The sequence below is a fragment of the Melanaphis sacchari genome, unplaced genomic scaffold (genome assembly GCF_002803265.2).
Source record: "Melanaphis sacchari strain LSU unplaced genomic scaffold, SCAv2.0 Contig32_pilon_pilon, whole genome shotgun sequence".
Classification (NCBI taxonomy): domain Eukaryota; kingdom Metazoa; phylum Arthropoda; class Insecta; order Hemiptera; family Aphididae; genus Melanaphis; species Melanaphis sacchari.
Genome location: NW_020271199.1, coordinates 3,438,141 through 3,458,470, shown reverse-complemented (window position 1 = coordinate 3,458,470; position 20,330 = coordinate 3,438,141). Strand labels below are relative to the sequence as shown.

Sequence of the window (20,330 nt, the reverse complement as noted above, 5' to 3'; positions counted from 1 at the left end):
TATTACCATTATATGATACATATTTTGTACTACCTAGTATAATTTTTATTTGAATAATAACAGTTTGAAATTATCCGAATAATTATTTATTCGAATAATAACGTTTAGAAATTATCCGAATAATTTTTTATTTGAATAATAATGTGTGAAAATTATTCGAATACATTTTTATTCGAATACATATTTATTCAAATAATTATCTAGATAAAATTTTGCCCAACTCTGTCTACAGAAGCATTTAGTGTTTAAACAAAGAATACCCACATTAAAAATTGAAAGATTTAAAATCCTTAAGATCCTTTTAATTCTTAAAGTTTAAAAGGATGTTATAGATTAATTTATCGGTGAATTTCACGCATAACGTTTACTCGATTTATACGTAATTTTTATTGTGCACCATACGTTTGTAGTGTTTGTACCAAGTACCGACCGATATTATCTATATATTTTTACTATGAATTGCATGCCAGCGGAGTTATCTCTAAACCGACGATAGTTTGTTTTCACACGCCCGACCAACCTTGAACCCGTCGCCCGGTGAACTACAAAATATATATATATGAATACATAAACTGTCATTTGTGCAATTGTGCCTACAATTTTTTCGAATGTCTTTAAATGACATAAAATCATATTTTATTATTTATTAGTTATTACTGGCGTTGTTCAATAGCTTTTAAACATTTTTTCTTTACCCACACGAAAATATTATGACCAGTTGAATAGTAAAGTTAATATTATGATTAGGTATTACAGTTCTATATCTGATCATAAATAACATTACCGGTTTCAAATTAAATAATATCGGTGGATTTTCCCAATTTTACATTTCGTTGAATGTAAGCTACACATATTTATCACGGTTACTTGGGTTGTTTGGTCTAAATATAAAATACAAGTCTAAAATTACATATAATCATAACTATTTTATTTTATAAAAGGCATATAAAATATAACCAATAGCGTTAGATATTACTAAAAATAATATAACACTAAAAATATGCAAAATTTTTAAAATTTACTTTGTGGTACTTACAAGTTATGGTGATTAAGTATTACATAAAAATACCTCAATCAGAACAATAGACATTTTTCATTTGGGTGTACATTTTTAACAATTGTTTGTTTTATATTATTTCATATTTGCACTGTATAATAATAATAGATACCAATTAAATAGTTTGGTACAATAAGTGTAATATACATAGTATCACGTAAATAAGCATACAACATTTTGATGAAAGAGACGAATAGGTGTTTTATTGTATAGATCCGGTTTAATACGTAAGAAAAGTTGAAGAATTGGGGGGGGGGAGGCATATAACTCGACTATTTTCTCAAGGCTCTAGCGGTAGTTGTGCTCACTTAATTTCAAAAAATGTTTACTAATATATTGAATACACTACTGTACCTATTTTATAAAAATTAATAATTTAAAATACTTAAAATCATAACTTGTTAATTTCAAACAATGTTAAATGATCGTCGTCATTATGTATTCATAAACATAACGGTAGTAGTGCTTTCGAATTTCAATGTCATTATTTATTTTAAACTGGTTCAAACAAAATTATATTTTCACACAATGATGTGTTTGTATGAGTATGAATAACATAAATATGTCAGTGTGGCGTAAATTATTATTTATTATTCATGTACATAAAAATATTTAATATCATATTTTATTAAACACGTAATATATTATGTTTACATAATGACCGATTAAGCAACTTATACAGAATTGTTATTAATTTGCCCATCAACGAAATATCAATCTTAGTATTAGATATTATATTAATATTTTCAAGTTGTAACGTACATTATTTTAAGCCAAGGTTAGAAATTTTTGTAATAATCAATATTCACAATTAAAATAAATAAATGAAACAAACACTTTTATTTTAAAGATATTTGAATATTGTGTTTAATATTTTAATTAGATAAGTTAAGCGCAAAGATAATTCTAATAATAATTATTGAGTTTTTTCATGAAGATAAATTCTAAGATTAAGTTACCAATTTTACTGAACGATTCAAAAATTCAGCAACGAAATTTCTTATTAAACAGCCGTAGGAAAGATTAAATAACTCATTTTTAAGTCTATATTAATTGATTGAATTAGACAAGAATATACATTTCCTGATTGGACTTGGTATTTTGAACATTTATACTTTTGGTAAAAATGTAAAACCGTTCCAAGATAAAACATACAAATTTCCAAAAATAGACTGTAGTCTACAGTGTTGTTTAAATTAATTTTACTTATTCAAGTAATTTCTTACCTTTTAAATATTTTACGTTCAGTGTGCTAATATTATACAAGTATTTATGCGCAGTCGTAAAAAAATAGCCCAATATCATTTATTTCTTTTGACTCGATGTATAATAACACAATCGTATTTAGAAAGGTAAATAAATGAATGCAATGTTATTTTTCTAATTATTATATAAATATTTATGAATGTATTTTACACCTTCGATAAAAATGCAATAATAGTTACGTAAAAAAAAACCTCAAATAAGTAAAATTATTTAATGAAAATTTGTTATTTTCCTAATAAATATCCAATTATATTATCTAATATATTACGAATAATTTGATGAATACTTAATTACAATGTCGTTAAAAAATATAAATGCTATTGTTTTTTGAATTTATGATAATTATCGACGAACATTATCAGATAATAATTGGAATATAATAAACGAGTGAGGAGTAAAAATGGTTTTAAATCTACAATAAGAAACGTAAAACATTTAGCAGAGACTATATAGGTGTTTCTACTGATTAAAAAAAAAAAAACCGTATACGAACCAAAAAATAAATACATTTTCATATGAAATTCAAGACGAAACATTTAAAAATGAAGAAACGATTTTTTATCTAGATTATTTTTTATAACTATTGTTGATCAATCTATCGTGTCCATGAATATGAGATTTTCACAGCTTGAATCGTTTAATAATAACTTTGGTTTTTATATCGGATTAACAAAATACAATACATAAAAAAAAAAGTGTTAAGAAAATGTTGTTATGATTTACAAAACGTTTTAACTGATAGTGAATTAAAAGATATAGATGGTTTTCAACTATAAGAAGAATAACTTATTTTTTGTACTATGATTTCTGAAGAAATGATTGTTTTTTAGGCTCTTTCAGTACTAAAAAAATGTTGTGGTTCTTTTCCAAATTTTCGATTGCACTCCGAATAATACTCTCAATTCCAATTAACATCTACTAGTGTGGAAAAGAATTTTTTCAAATTGAAAATGATTAAAAACTACTTAAGGAGTACTTTATCACAATGGTAACTTACAAGCTTGGCTACTTTAGCGATTGAACAAGAAGTTACTGACTCGTTAGATTTTAATGAGCTGTTTGACATTTTTGCTGCAGCCAAGGCTAGGAAAAAACAATTTTGATGTTTAAATCTTGAATCCTTTTTATAAATTTTTGTTTAAAACTTGTATTTAGTGTACCTACCTAAATATTTCATTTTTACATATTTTATTTTAATATAAAAATATATTTAATAGAGTATATAAGCAAAATAATATTTGTGGTTTAATGTTTTAAAAAATAAATACATATTGAAGAGTGTACATTTGTTTAATTGTGTACATGAAAAAAAAAAAATAGGAATAAAAAAAAATGGCATACAAATAAATATTAGGATTTGTCAGGAAATTTTATTTTTACTTTATGAAAAAAATGTCTAAGGTTCATGAAAAAAATCTGCCCCGGGCCCCGCAAAACCTCCTGTCGGTGCGGGGCAACAGTGGTAGAAAATGAAAGTCGTTCAAGGAAATCCAGCCTATATTATATTATTATATTCATAACGATGGTAATAATTATAACATAATCGTTACCAGAATTCAATCCGCAAATATTTTTGTATCAAGATGACTACGTCATCGCATTGTCTCGTTGTAATCTTTCATTTCAAATAATTTTATTTTGCTAAACGATAATGGATAAATAAGAAAAAAATAATTAAAACAGCATGGGTATCAATGAAATGCGACATAATTAAATCGAGGTTGTCGCTTATGTGCCTAGGTGAAAAAGACGTAATCGTGGGTGTTCATCGTTCATGTATAGTATTATAATAATTTCAGTGCTTGAGAGTATAAGCTTTTTCAATAAAGCTATTTAAAATGCTAAAATATACATGAAAAAGCACTAAAAATAACCAATATTAGCAAAATCATTTTTCCATAATATTATACTTATCTGATAACATTTTGAAATTAGAAATAGATAAAGACAAATAGTAGATCGTTATAATAACGATTAGTCGATACCAATATGATATATTGATAATATAAAAATAAAAATCATTAAATAATTACCTGACAAAAACCAACATCAAATATTTTTGTCTGATTAAAATAATACTTTTTAAATTACGAAAGGAATGATGAATGTATTAATTTTTCAATGATATGTATTTTTTTTAGTGTTTGTCATCACACATTTTAGAACAATAAAATTGTTTAGATTTTCAACTTCAATATTTTTTTTTGTTGGGAAATTTAATTTAACTGGTAGCATAGAGGAGTAATATGTATACATTTTTTATAAAATTGGGGATAAACGGAAACCAATGTTTGACGATATTTTTGTTTGATTTTAATTCAAAAATTAATAACAGCCGATAGGTACTTAGATTTAGAGTTTTACTAAATGTTTATATTAGCATTTTCAATACATAATACAGTCTCTAAAATATTTTTATTAGGTATTTTTGTGTTATTTGTAATTCAACCTTCTAATAGTAAAATTATAAAATAAATTCTATATTATACGACGTACGTAACATTCTTGGAATAAGTTTATTATAGAATTTTTAGTTATTTACATGAATGTTAAATTATACAATTTATACACATTTTAAGAAGATTTTCTGTTAATAGATAGTTATTTAATTTACAGATTTAGTTGTTAAGATATCGGTAAAATTACGTGAACGAAAAATATTTGACCTAATAATTTAACATTATAATATTATTCTACTCCAAGGCCTATAATTGGACACAAACAGTAGACGGCTATAAACTCAGATCGGCACAGTTTGCAATTAAGAGCGTGGAAAAGTAAAACCGAAACAAAACAATTACACAACGTTTGTAGATTATACTCTGCGTGGGTCGGATAAGAACGTTATTATTGTTTTGCTTTTATTTTTTGTCGGTCGCTAAGAAATTGAAGACGATTACGGTTTTGCATATTATTATTTTAACATCATTATACGCAATCTGTAAAGGTTCCTAGTAACGTACCTATTATATTATGACGTGTGGGTTGAATAAAATTGACGCAAGTCACGGTGCGCGAGAAAGTAATTAGGCCATTGCTGCAATATAATATAACCTATTACCTTTTTTCAAAATATACAGTGTGGTTCTTTTATCGACAAACAGTAATTTTATAATACCTACTTCAATAATTTTCGATATTCGATTATTCGATTGTTATAAATCAAAATGTTTTGTTTCTAAGTATGTAATGTAAGCAACGTGTAGGTTTGTTGCTATTTAAAATAATAAAATCATAACGATAAAGTTAGAATTGTTTGTTAAAAAAAGTATGTTGTAAAAAATGCTTGTTATAGATTGATGAAGAAAACATAGTTTTTTTGATAAATAAATCACCCTGTATAAACACAATATATCCACATGTAAGTGTAATAATGTTATAACATTCGGAACGTCGGAAAAAGATTTAAGCAATTTTGCGGGGAAAAAATCATGACAGCCGATAATGCGATAATTCATAAAAGCCTAAATACCTGTATGTATGTGTATGTGTATGGACTATAAAATCCGATGGGCTATAAATTTTGTAATTATATATACATAAAAATACGTCTCGAGTTTGGTATACGCGTGGTATATATATACTTACACATATTACAATGTTATGCAGTTTATTATATACGTAGGTACCTACCTACTATGATTTTGCAAATTGTCGCCTTTGAGAAATCCTCGTGTCATTCCTTTGACATGTGCAATGTGTTATTGATTATTATATATGTTATTATAGTTATCACGATGATACGATGATATGGATATATTATACGGCACTGCTGTTGTCAGCTCAGCGTGAGTACGATCTATTAATATCATAGTTATAAATAAAACATATACTTACCTAGGTACATCATTATCTATTATTTGGAGAGAGCGCGTCTTTGAGGAGGTTGACACTCGCCCAATCAGGTCTATTTTTTATTTATTTGTAGTATATGTATACGTTCATTTATTTGTTGCATACCTACCAATTTTTTTACATAAATAAATTATGATTTTGTATCTCTTAAAATTCTAACCTATCAATTACTTTTGGGCTAATTCGCATAATTGTAATACTATATAGAAATATAAAACTAAGAAAATGTGATGCATCTTTTTAACTGTAAATTCCGATTGAAATTATCCATAATCATAAATTTAAATGTATAATAATGAATAATGATACAGTATTAAATCTAATCACTAAATGATATACGGACGAACGGATATGCTTGTGCGCCGTGAGATGAGCAAGATGAGTGCTACGTGCACATATACAGTCACGTCCGTGAAGTTTTCCTTGCAACTGTGCAAATACATTCAAAGATCCGTGAATAAAAGATAATTTAACGTTAACGAATTATTTGCATGCATTTGCAAGTATAAATTTTAAATTTTCAAGTGCAAGTTCATTGTAAAACTGTATGTCCAACTTTAAGCAGTGTTGAAAAGTTAACTCAAAAAGTCCTTACATATAGAAAGGTCAAACTTGCAGTGGACGTTATGGTATACCACTATACCTATAGCCACATTCATTTTGGCAGTTTTTCAGTAAGAGTAGAACATCTTGACACATTGACGTTCGGACGTATATGGACTACACGAATGAGACACGCATCGTCGATCGTCGATGACCAATATGGTTAATATTAACAATATTGCTAATGGAACCTAATATATTATATCATGTTACATTGTTGAATATCTAACTCGTATTTTATTATGTTTCAAATCAAGAGTTATGATCTACAAACTAAAAATGTTACTTTACACTTTAAGTCAATTAAATTATATATCGTACATACTAGGTGAATTGAACGCACGCGTCCTAGTTTTTAAAATGTTACGATTAATCGCTCGACATTAAACACGTAGTTTTGTATAAGTATATGTGATAAATTAATATGATATACTATTAAAGTTATAACTGAGGTACCTACCTATATTTAACATAATATACCACACGGTATTTTAGTAGACATTTTGTAGGTAATAACATACTTTTTTTAAAGTACAAAACGTTTAACCCTAAAGGTATGAACTAATATTTTAATATCATACTACTTCCAATTATTGCTTTATTAAAGCTTTCAAGATATATGTAGGTAATCAATAGCGGTTTAAATTCATTTATAGAATATACGCGCATAGGACGAGTTAACGTCGTGTATTCTTTTCATTTGTAATGAATGAGAAATTATTTATGCGCAAATTGTATATTATTAATTATTAATTATTATATATTGTTGTAAGTGACCTATGTACTAGCTGTCATAAAATTATTATAGTTGTAATTTGCGAGTGATTCATCAAACGCTCATTTTCCCGCGAATTACATACCTGTTAAAAAGAACTATAGAGTTTAGGTATAATATACCTAAATATAATATAGCCATACACACAAATGAAATAATATGCATATACAATGTACCTACAACATGTCACGTTATTTTAATTCGAAAGTCGACCCATTTAAATTCGAATCGTCTATTGATAAACTATCGTGAAGAGATAAAAAAAAAACTGAATAATTATACCTTATTACATTAGTAATTACTTATACAAGTTTCAAGTTATCAAATATTCCATTGTTCCCTTGACTACCGAGTTTGACTCTATCTAATAAAGTATACAGGATTTCCAAGTTTAGTGGCGTAATTGTGGGGAAGGCAAGGGGAGCATTTGCACCTCCTGACATTTTTTTTTTTGAGGCAAAGATATACTTCCTTCCCCTAGATAATCTAACTTTACAAATATACAGGGTTTTGATCATGATAAATAAACTACTTCCCCCTAGTTTTTTTCCCATTTGCGTCACTGACCAAGCTGTTCAGTGCTTACCCCCATTTTTTCCTCTGATAATGCATTTTTTCACGTGGAAACTTTTTTTCAATTGACGAGCAGACAATTTTATCAAGTATTTCGACGTTGCTATATTTAAATACAAATTTAAATAGTTTCTTAGTTGATGAAATGTTTATACACAACGACTATGTTTTTTAAAAAAAGTTTTACAAAAATATGAATATTAAAATATTATATTCAATAAACATATTTTTATTTATTAAAATTATTTTTAAATTATCATAATTTATAAACTCTATGATCCCATATTTTTCAAACCTATTACTGCCACGGGGGCATGAACCTATAGTCTTAATAAACCTTAAACAAGATTAATATCAACTACTAGTTTAAAATTTAATTTTGACTAAAATGTTTAAAAAAGTTATCTACTCGACAATACTAATAGAATAAAATTTATTTGGACAATTAAATCGTCTAGATAATTATGTTATCTATAATCTATATATTAATTAAATATATTAATCCTATTGTTTATTTGTAATTTTAGAACTAAAGATAATCTGAGGTCCTTGTGTATTATATCATCAAATTTTTAACACACCTTATTATCAAACTATCAACAATTAAAGCATATTGTACTTGTACATATTGTGTTTTCTTTTAATAAATAGAAAATATCTCTTAATTAGAAGAACGTATTTTTATTGCGTATAAGCAAGTCTATTGTTATTTAAAATATATATAATTCAGGTTTCTTTTGAATGGAAATAACTTAGCTTTAAAGTTAAGTACTAAACCTATTTGCGTTTATGGCTAATTAGTAAACTAATGAAGAATATTAATACACATTCTCGAGTTTTTATTTTACCTATTCGTGTTCAGAATTAGAATAGAGAATAGCTTGGTAAAAATATAAGACGTAAAAAATTAAAATTCTAATTCATTTGTGAAATTTATGAGCTCCTTTAAAAAAAAAAAAAAAACAACGAAATAAGTATTTCTGTGAATACGAAAGAAAGAAAAATAGAAAGAGAGAAAGATAGTGATAGAGAAATTATAGATATAATAATAATAACAACAATAACGATAAAATAAAATATAGTGTATGCAATTGTACGTATAATACGTGTATAAGTATATTTAAAATATTATGCAACTGTTTAGTCGGAGCTGTTGCATAATATTATTATAACTGATGTACACGACCGCGACAGCGGCTATGGATTAATCATTAAAGTGCATCGGAACTGGATGACCTTGCATAGGTATTTCTAATATTATAATGCATGTAGTTCTATAATATATATTTTAAATTAATAAGAGTGTACCTATGTGTTATTATTATTATACTCAGATGACCGCGTGTGCGTGGCTGGACGAGTTCGTGTAGAAAGCATGCCATACCCACGAAGAAAATATTTTAATCATACCTCCTTGAGAGTATTGAAGTCAATATATTTTTATAGTAAAAAACACTTAACTTACTAATTCCTGAAAGAATTTTTAGATAATTTTTATTTATTATTATTATTATTAGAAAGTTAAAGATTTTTAAGTTTAGGATTTTTGTAAAACTACTGTATAGTAAAGAAAAAACATTTAAGCTATACACAATACACTAATACACTATTCACTATTGAGATTATGAAATCTAGACTTGTTATTAAGTTTAATATACTAATTACACATACCTACTTTATGAATTTGGCTTATTGATGTGGTTAACTGTGACAATACCTACGAATTTCTTTGTAAAACACTACAGAAAATTTCTTTAATTTCATCAGTTTTTTTTATTTTTACACCGAAAATCATAACTATTCTAATGTATGTTTTCCACGGTTTTTAATTGTTGTGTTCATAAGTGTAACATGACATTTATCAATATCTCTCTATAATATTGTATGAAAGTGTCCACCTTCTCACCGTTCATAAAAAAATTGAATCTAACATATAAATAATATATAAGTACTATATTCTCGTGGTGATAATGTGACATATGCAAGAGTAATTTTAACTCCAAAAATTAATTTGAAGTGAACAGTAATAAATAATAATATGTATATATTTTATATAAAATAACTGATTAATAAAATAAAGATATTATGATTTTTATTACTTTATAAATGGTAACATGAATAAAAAATGTTTAAAAAAATATTGTATAGTTTAATAAAAATAATTTTTATTAGAAAATACGAGTATATAATAAGAAAATAGGAATTAGCTACATTAAAAAAAAAAAAAATAAAAAATACTAATCACTTGAGTGAAGGAGCCATCCAGAGATGAAACTTTGTGTACAAACAAATAGCATTTATTAATTGAAAATGTACGGTGTTTGGTGTTTGTTCTTTTCTTTGTTCAACATCAAATAATTAATTTAGAACACAACTTAAGTATTTAAGAACTATGTAAAGTGCATCTACTCGTATATAATTATATAATAGTAATCTAAACTTTAATACATTTGTATTAAAAATTATTACGTACGGTTGGTTATTATATATATATATATATTATTTTAAACATTGTTGATCAATTAAGTTTCATAAAATAGAAAAATTAAATTTATACCCCAGTCTCTAGGTGAGATAATGTAAGCTGTTTCTATACAGTGATTAGCGACTATACTGACTAATAATAGTAATATTATCACAGGAAATGAAGCATCAAAAAAATTTGTTAAATATACGTTATACGTGATGTAATTACATTATTGTCTTGCAATATCTTATTACTTGGGACAAATACTATGTACGTATTACATTCAATGTCAGTGACGTTTTTAATTATATCGTTGTTGAATAGGCAGATATTTTCAAAAATGACGTAGGCAATCGATAATTCTATTAAACACTTGCGGTATTATTAAACTACATAAGGTACGGCGAAAACGTTTTTGAGTAAATTACGACCGTTTAAAGTGATTAATTTATTATTAATTAATAAATCTCCGCAATACAAAATACAAAGGTTTATCGTACAATAACTGTATAATTGGGTTATACGTAGGTAAGCCGTAAGCGTTATACGTGTCAGTCGCGCCTAAATCGTATTTTTTATAGGTATTTTGGCTTGTGTGCTTACAGATTATAATATATGCACCATACGCCTATACAATTTTTAATGAATAATATTAAAAAAATATATGTATTACTTCGTCGTCAGTCGTCCTATATGCGATATGGACGTATGGGTACAATATGATTGCACAACACGCGTGGCAACGACCAAGCGTTTAATATATCTATATATTATTAATCTATACTAAACTCGGCTGTTGGACATTAGTTTATTATCAAGTTTTAACAGAGAGCAAGCGCACATATATAATAATATATCATGTACAGCATGAATCACAATATGGACATTCTTTCGCCTGTTGACCGTTAGGATAAGTTCTCATACAACCGAGTCAGTGTATATAAGTACATATTTACTAACTATTTGAAATATTGAAAAATACCTTCTAGGAAACAGCTAGGCACAATATTACATTTATCAATATTTTTATACTCCAAATTAAAAATGTATATTCTTTGGAAAATACCAACGATAAAAAAACCCCCATTTTAAAAAATATATATAACCATATTATTTTATCAATTATAGAAAAAATTGTACTTGTGTACAGACTATTGTATTTTTCCGCATATTTTACTTTTTTTTTTGTTACATATTTTGATATTTTTCGTTCTTATAATTTGTTTGCCTTACACATCTATCGGTAATGTTGTATATAGTATATAGATAGCCGTACTGCGTGCCTGAAATTCCCATAAAATATTCCCTAACTCTAAGAATTGCTTACATATTAGTAATATTATTATTGCAGGCGCCTATTTGGACATTCGATGGAATTGAATTGTTACGAGCTTAGTTAAAAAGCGAAATGCTATAAGATCATATGTATAATAATCGCATGGATTACTAGTATAATATATAAGTACAAGCGGCTTAAAGCTATTTTCCAAAACCATATTTCAAAAAAATATTAACGTGTTATAAACTATATGGCCAGACACGCGAAAATATTTGCATAACAAACATGATGGATATTAAAATTATTGGTGGAATAATATTTGTTGTTGTATAATATATGTATAAATTATAATGGTGTAACTCTTCACATTATTTAGGTATACCTAATACATGAATATTAATATGAATAAAACGTTTTATTGTTTTTGAGAATCAGCTGTTTTGGTAAATGTTGTGCATATTTGCTGCTTCCTATTTTTCCGTTTTTAACTTGAGGTTTAGGCCTATCTATAATAAATGAATCCAACGTTAGTTTTTAACAATTTGACTCACAGTTAACGATATTATATGGTACCTATATCGTTTATATAGTGTAGGGCAAGTCTACAAACTTATTTTATTGACTGTCCCCATAAAGTTAGTGCACACTGTGTAGTAGATAGTTTTAAAACATATAAATAGTTTGGTAAGTTTAAGTTATACAATTATGGACCCAATTTTTTTAAATATTTTTCTTTAGACATAATATTTTTATAATCGATTCACTTCCGCATAAAAACATTTTATTTAATTCTAAAAAATAATATCATTTGTTTTCAATAAATTTTCTCACGATAAATTCATTCTATAGATTCTAAAGAATATATTTCATATGAATAGTGTGTGTAAGTAATAAAAAATAAAAAAAATGATAACACCAAAATTTGATTTTAAATTACATAATTTCTAGTTTTTTTTTTTTTTATCTCTTTGCATACGAATTTATACTAAATAATTGATTGAATTCTACGGTGTTTAAGACGTAATATATTAAGAGACATAATAATATATATTGTACAAATAAGAAGTTTGTTGAGTTGTTTAAAAATCTAGTTGTTTAATTTACAATACTTTCATTAGAAAAATAACAAAATCTGAATTTTAGTTGATATTATATTATTTTGTAAAATATTAAACTTAAAAATATTTAATAACACATTTGTCGCATTATCACGTTCAGTTATTGTACTCAATGACATATTTAATGAATTTTTAATAAATTTAAAAACAATAAAAAAATAGTCTACTAATTATTTAGATTTCAAGAAAATTAATCAGCACATTGGTATAATATATTATGGTATTTCGTTGATTGTGGAATAATTGGACTGATAACATGGTGCCAAAAAAAAAAAAAAAAAAATGATAATTGCACGTTATGTATATTTAAATATATATCATTGTAGTTTACAGACTATATTGCACGATATACCACGAATAGTTATTTATTTAACATGCATATTACAAAAATAAATTACAAATTACTACGATGAAGTCCGATTATTATCTCTTAAATATAAAAACCTACTGAACTGCAGCTTATACTACATGGAAAGCTATATAAAGGCTATGTCAGGGTTCTGAATATATTCACATTAAAGACATGTCTTACGTTTTAAAAATATTCGTAACAACTTTACCATTATCAATATATTTATTTGAAAATTAAAATGTGCATTGTCCAATAATAGGTAACAATTATTATCGTTTTTTACAACGTATAATTTATAATTTGCAAAAACATTTAACTAAATTTGAATAAAAGTTATAAAATTTTTAAAAATATTCATCATATTTTATTTTGTATTCAAAAATATGATTTGGTTTATTTATTATAATTGACTCGTTCCTTGCTTTTTGATATTATAAAACTATGCTATAGTAGTCGATAGTTGATAGTACGTATAATGATAAGTAACAATAAAATATTGAAAAAAAAATATTTTAAAAATGCGTAAATTCAACATTGTGTTAATTTTTTTAATTGTCAACTAAATTCAACCGAATAGCCAATTTAACGATTTTACCGGGTATCGATTATAATATCAGTAATGCACTACTGCATGTATAATATTTACAGAGGAAAAATAAGTAGAGAAATTAAACGTATTTCCGTATTATTAAATGTACTTCTAAGTCATCAATGAGGGTTTGAAATGTCAGTATATTAAATTAAACTGATTTATTAAATAAAATTGTATCTTACATATTGTACTTATATAATAAATAAATGCATATTTTTGTCAATAGTACATACTTTTTATGTACACCTTTAAAGTTAACAATTTGAATTATTAGCTTTATTTAGTTCTCAATGTTAAATTATATATGATAGAACTTAGATATTGCTGAGCTATTAACTGATAAGTAAGAATATTAGAAACAAATTTCTCTAAATTGTACAGAAAAGCTATAAGTATTTTGGTGTTATAATTATACTGAAACTGTACATTTTAAGTTATCAAATGCAAAGAAAAAATGTCAATAAATAAGCGTTATTAATTAATTTAATTTAATTTATCTTAATATTTTTATTATTTGCCTAATTTGATAAAGCAACCTGATTGAAAAAATTAATTTTTATTAATTTCTAATTTTTTATATTATTCATGTATCTATAAATTATAATATTACTGCATATTTCGCCATAGTTATAAAAAATATACCTATATAATATAATTATATTTTATTAAACATAAATTTTTAATGAATACAATTCCGGTTAATAATGATAATAAATTATCTGATAAAGTTCATATACCTTCATATGTCTGCATGCTGTAGTATAGTTAGGTATTTGAGACGTTCCATTCATTACAATTTACAGTATTAATATATGCACGATAGAGAATCAATTATAAGTTACTGTGTATTCAAATGCAATGATAAATATAATAATCATGTTTAATTCCAAATGCAAAGTAAGTTATCACACATGAGTATTGTTTATATATATGCAAATGTGACACTTTTGTACATGGAATAGGTAATTGTCATTTGGCATGAGGGAAGAGGAATACACTCACAAAACTTATTCATCTGACTTTTCTTAATATATTAATAAAACGTGTGTAAATATATAATATTATTTATACTTTAGTAAAGATTTCTCCTAAATATGTTTAAAGATTTAAATGTTAAGAATAAAACCATTTGTTGGATAAATGTCTATATTTCTTGCAATATGTTTAATATTATCAATGAAGTATTAAGTTATTTTTACATAACTTGTATAAATGGAATTACTTTACAAAAATTAACTAACATGTTTTCAGAAACTTCCCTAGGTTATATTATTAATGGCACGTTTTAAATCCAACAATACTTATATGGTAACAGTTAAACTAATTAGGTATGTCGTAAGTATAGAGAGTTCATACAAATTTATTAAGTGTTTTCCATTTAAAAATCCTAATATGTATTTGTGTATTGAAAGTACTTATTCAAATCTAATATGTGACATATTACAACACGAATTTTAACAAATTGAACAACTATGAGTTAAAAGTACATTGCTAAGTATTTACAAACATAGATTTTTAAGTTAAATATTTTATTTTTCAATATTTTTAGTAAATATTTCAGTTATAAATAAAATTTACAATTAGTGAATCATCTGCATATAAAACTTGAAATAATATTAATATTACAGTTATTGGATAGACATACTGTAGCAATCCATATAGATACCATAAAACATAAAAGATGTTGGCGTAATATTTTTAGTCCGTGTAATATATAGTTACTAGATAATATGCAACGCCGCAGTTTTACTAGGTAAAAAATAATTTGTATGATTTTTGATTATACGTTTCATACCTATACCTAATATCATAATACATGTTATTAGCTATTACCTAATAAAAATAATTTATGCACAATAATATAAATTTGCGAGGACAAATATTTCACTCTGTAAACTATCATACGCTGTAAAATGTTTATGTCTCGGATTACATAATAATGTTATTACGGGCAAGAATATACCTATATAATATTTTCAGAATTTTGAACCCAAACTTTACGTTAAAATATAATTATATAAATAATTGTATTGATTTGTTCAAACTACAACATAAATATTTCAAAATGAAGCCATTAAGAAAATATTACTCACACCTATACCTAATATAGTTTGTATAATTACTTTGACATTTAACTGTGCTCTCTTTATATATTGGTATAACAGAAAGAACGTTAAACAAAGATATATTTACGGTACTTAATTTCGATAGTTTAGACTAAATTACACTATAAAAGCCGTTTAAATAAAACTGTATTAACATATAAACATAATAGGTATAATATAATAGTTAGATAATTAAATTTTATTTTTTAAATATTTGAATAATAAAATTTTTAGTATAATACACGTTTCTATAAAATTGCATAAGATACTCGTAATTATTATATTTAAATAAATAATTACGTCTGTGTCAACAAAGATCGATGTAAGAGTATTATATCTATTCATTATGATAGATTTTGTCTTGCATTATGTTTTTATTAACTATTCATGTTTTTAATTAATTTAATAACCATATTAATTTACATTATTGTTTATATTATGTTTATGAACTTATGAATTAGGTAAATTAACTTTATTATTCTTTATTATTCAGTCTATTCAGTTGTTAAATATAATATAGATATTTACGTATTGTATTTAATTTTTTGTACTTAATTATAATAAACTATCAAAGGAATATAATTTATAGGTACCATAAATACAAAAACTATTCAAATTACATTTGAACCATTTTTAGGGTTTCATAAAGGTTTAAATTATTTTAACAATTAATATATTTATGCGATAAATAAAAAAAAATATTTTATATTATCTGTTTACCTTTATATTTTAAAAAGTAACAAATATTTGATATTCATCATCTATATGACTATATTAAAACGATGTGGTCTATAAAATCTTCAAAAAATTAAAATAATTTTATTGCGTAGTTGTGTTTTATTTTGGACTTGATGAGCCAAAATAACTACTAACTTTAACAAACCATCACATTATTTTACCACATAAATTAAACCATTCAATATACATAAACGTATGCACATAAAATATTTATATTATAATTGGTTTATAGCAATTTAATTTTGAAGATTAGGTAACGATTCATCTATGAAAGTATATATTGATTTATGTAGATACTAGGAAATAGGTACGGAAGATTTTTAAATTTATTACGCGAGTAATATATTTTTTAGTAAAATTTAAGAATCTGATCATTGCCAGTTATTATTTCCTGATATTAATTTAGAAAATTATAGTTAAAGACCTGATTATTGCATATTTATATCATATATGATTTAGAATTTTTGAAGACATTCTATTTGGTTAATTAGATAGACCTGATTGACGGAACTGTTAACTGAAAATGATAGGTGTGTGCGTTTTGAATAAATTATCGGAGGTTTTTTTCACAAGTTAAAATGGTCAGTGGTTTCATTAGGTGGTTGTCACTATCGTATTTCACAAATTTACGATTTATTTCATAACACGATGTTTATCATAGCTAGGTACGCTATAAACCTACTATTAGTACATAGTCTATACCTAGCTATCCATAGTATTATAATTATTTAAGAAAGTATCATACAAACACAAATAAGTTTCTTAGTTAGCATGTATTTTTATAATAATTTTATTATTAGAGATTATATATCATGAATTTTGTTAGTTTTTGAAACAAATTCATAACTCATTGAATCAATAAAATATTACTTGTACGGACTAAATCTTGATATATTATCATTATTAATTTTTATGTATGGAATACGCGTACCTATAACATAATATTATTTCCATAAGAAATTTCTGCTGAACAAATCAGACTTTTGGTACTTATTTATTAATAAATAAATTTCAAATTATCGTATGCATGTAGACGCATAGTAGAACTAACCTATATACCTATGTGATCATATATAATTTTACCTACATAATATTATTAATTCTTATATACGCTTGTCCAAAGTCTAACGATGCTCTTATGTGTACAAAATTTATTTTATTACCATTTTCGCAAGAAACAATCATACGCAAGATCATCATATACATTTACAGATCATGCATTTAGATTACATGTAAATACTACACTGCTAATAACTATATGGAATGGACACTCTGAATTATTGCGTGAATTTATTTATTGTTACTCGTTAATAATCTCATGTGGTGTATAAATAAATCTGTATGGTTAAGGAAGAAGGCAAGCAAGATTTTTTAAAAGCTACTTAGTCATTTTTCAATATGCTCAAATATTTCTTTACCATAAGCCATTTGAGTTAAATTTATTACTAATATATTTGAAATTGATCACAATTTTTTTGAGTTATTTTTTGAGAAAATTAAACTTTAATAAAAAAAAAAAAACAAAAAAAAACGTATACGTACAAGTACCGAACGCAAAGAAAAGTTCGAATAGGTACAATACATACTAGATATATGATAACGATGATTAAGACCTTTTATCTCATTTCGTATTAAACATAATAATAATTATTCAATTCTTACTCACCGCGGTACATATCTTTTTGAAGTAGAAATGAAACATTCTTATTGTCTTCCGGCGACAAAAAGGCGTATCGCCGCTGTTGATCAGGTTGTCCCGCTGCAGGTGGCATCGGCAACGACGAGTCGTTGAAATTCCTGCACTCGTTGAATTGGCTTTGATTCAGCGATGCAAAGTTTCTAGAATCGCACTTCCGGTGCGTCCGGACGTGTCCCGCCGGCTCGTTCGCGACAAAAGCGACGATACACTGCAGGACGACCAGTAACGTCCATCGTCCGAACGATTTAGACATGTCGACGGATATCCAAAAAAAAAACGTCGAGCGTGTCAAGACCCAAAGGCCAGACAACGTGCGTATGGATCCAAAGGCAATGGACCCAAAACCTGCTCGGACGTCGGCGCTAACGGTCAGGTGACGTGCGCGTGTATTTGGGTATAATACAATACGAGATACCAGTACTGCGTGCGTGTATATAATATAATAATGGTACGTGTCGTAGGTGAGTTATGATCGTCGACTGCGGTCGCCTATCTCGCTCGGACGGTTATATATTAGATATTAATAATAGTTTTGTGTCGCCGTGTTTCGTCAAAAATATTAATTCAGTAGAAACTAGAAAGATATATTATGATTTTTTTTTTTTTTAATCACAATTTATTATCGGGTTTGATATATTATCACTATATTATTCGCTAGTCGACCATCGACTGACGTCCGTCAGTTATCGCGGCGATATATTATTGTTATTTAGGCGGCGGCAGCGTCGGCGTCTGTCCACGGCCCCTCTATAATAGTATGTATATAATACGGGTGTTGTTGATACTGCACGCATCCTCTTTCACTTTCTTCGCTTGTTCCAAGGTGGACGACGATGCCGCCGCTTCGACAAACAGTACCAGTACTTCATCGCTTCATCCGTCACACACCGCGGCACAGGGCTCCCGGTGCTCAAATATATCATAATATGAGTTTGGTTATATTGAAATATACATTATTCCGTGAAGATTGGCGTGTTTAGATAATATGAACTTGAATCTCACGGGACGGGTCTTGCAATAGTCGATAGGTAATTCGTCGTTCGCGAAAAATACGAGAGTTGAAGAAGTGTAGGTATATAATGTTTATAATATTTTGTTAATACCGTAACGACTGTGGAGGATAATAATCCCTTCCACGAGTCGTAAGATTGGCGTCACCGACTCCAGGCTCTCTGATGTTTACTCGACGCCGCATAGATCGTGTAATTTAATAACATAATATGTAACGTAGTGCATTGACATAATCCTTATATATGTAAAAGAACAGACCTTTTTTACGTTCCCATTTGTGACGAAACTATTTAACATTTTTCAGTTTTTTTTTTTTTCACAAGGTTGTACCAAATACTCCTACGAGTGATCTCTTATTCACAATTTAATTTTATTCGTCGTTACAGTCATTTTGAGAAAGCACAAACTACACACGGGCGAAGCCGAGTAATTCAGATAGTTATATTATAATTGGTATTATGTCATGATTTCGTTAGGCACACTGCATATACGAACAATTCGTGATCTGCAGCAGGTCTATCTGAGTTAAGTAAAGTACGGAGTTTAAAAATTAAAACGTATTTAGTTCGCGAAATTATAGGTCGAACGAGATAGGTTCGTGTGAATTCGAGTAGCGTTAGTTTACTGAAACTCGATTAAAATCGTCAACTACATATTAAATTATCTGTACTTGCATGTATAAAATTAGAGTATACATTATACACCCAATCCAATTAAATACTTTTTATCAAGGATCAATTATTAAAAGTATATATATATATATACAAAATACTTTTAGACGTACCTATTCAACACATTTCACAAATGCTCTATAATTGTAGTTTAAGGAAAATTGTTGAC

At 26.5% G+C, this 20,330-nt stretch overlaps 1 protein-coding gene across 1 annotated transcript in view; it reads right to left on the bottom strand.

The window, feature by feature from the left end:
• Positions 1-19,164, bottom strand: part of LOC112596605 (nose resistant to fluoxetine protein 6-like) — a 79,691-nt gene extending 60,527 nt beyond the window's left edge. Inside the window, exon 1 of the mRNA XM_025342369.1 lies at positions 18,447-19,164. Within this exon, the coding sequence (XP_025198154.1) occupies positions 18,447-18,732 (286 nt within the window). The 5' untranslated portion in view covers positions 18,733-19,164. The remainder of the gene's footprint in view (positions 1-18,446) is intronic.
• Positions 19,165-20,330: the final 1,166 nt, after the last annotated feature.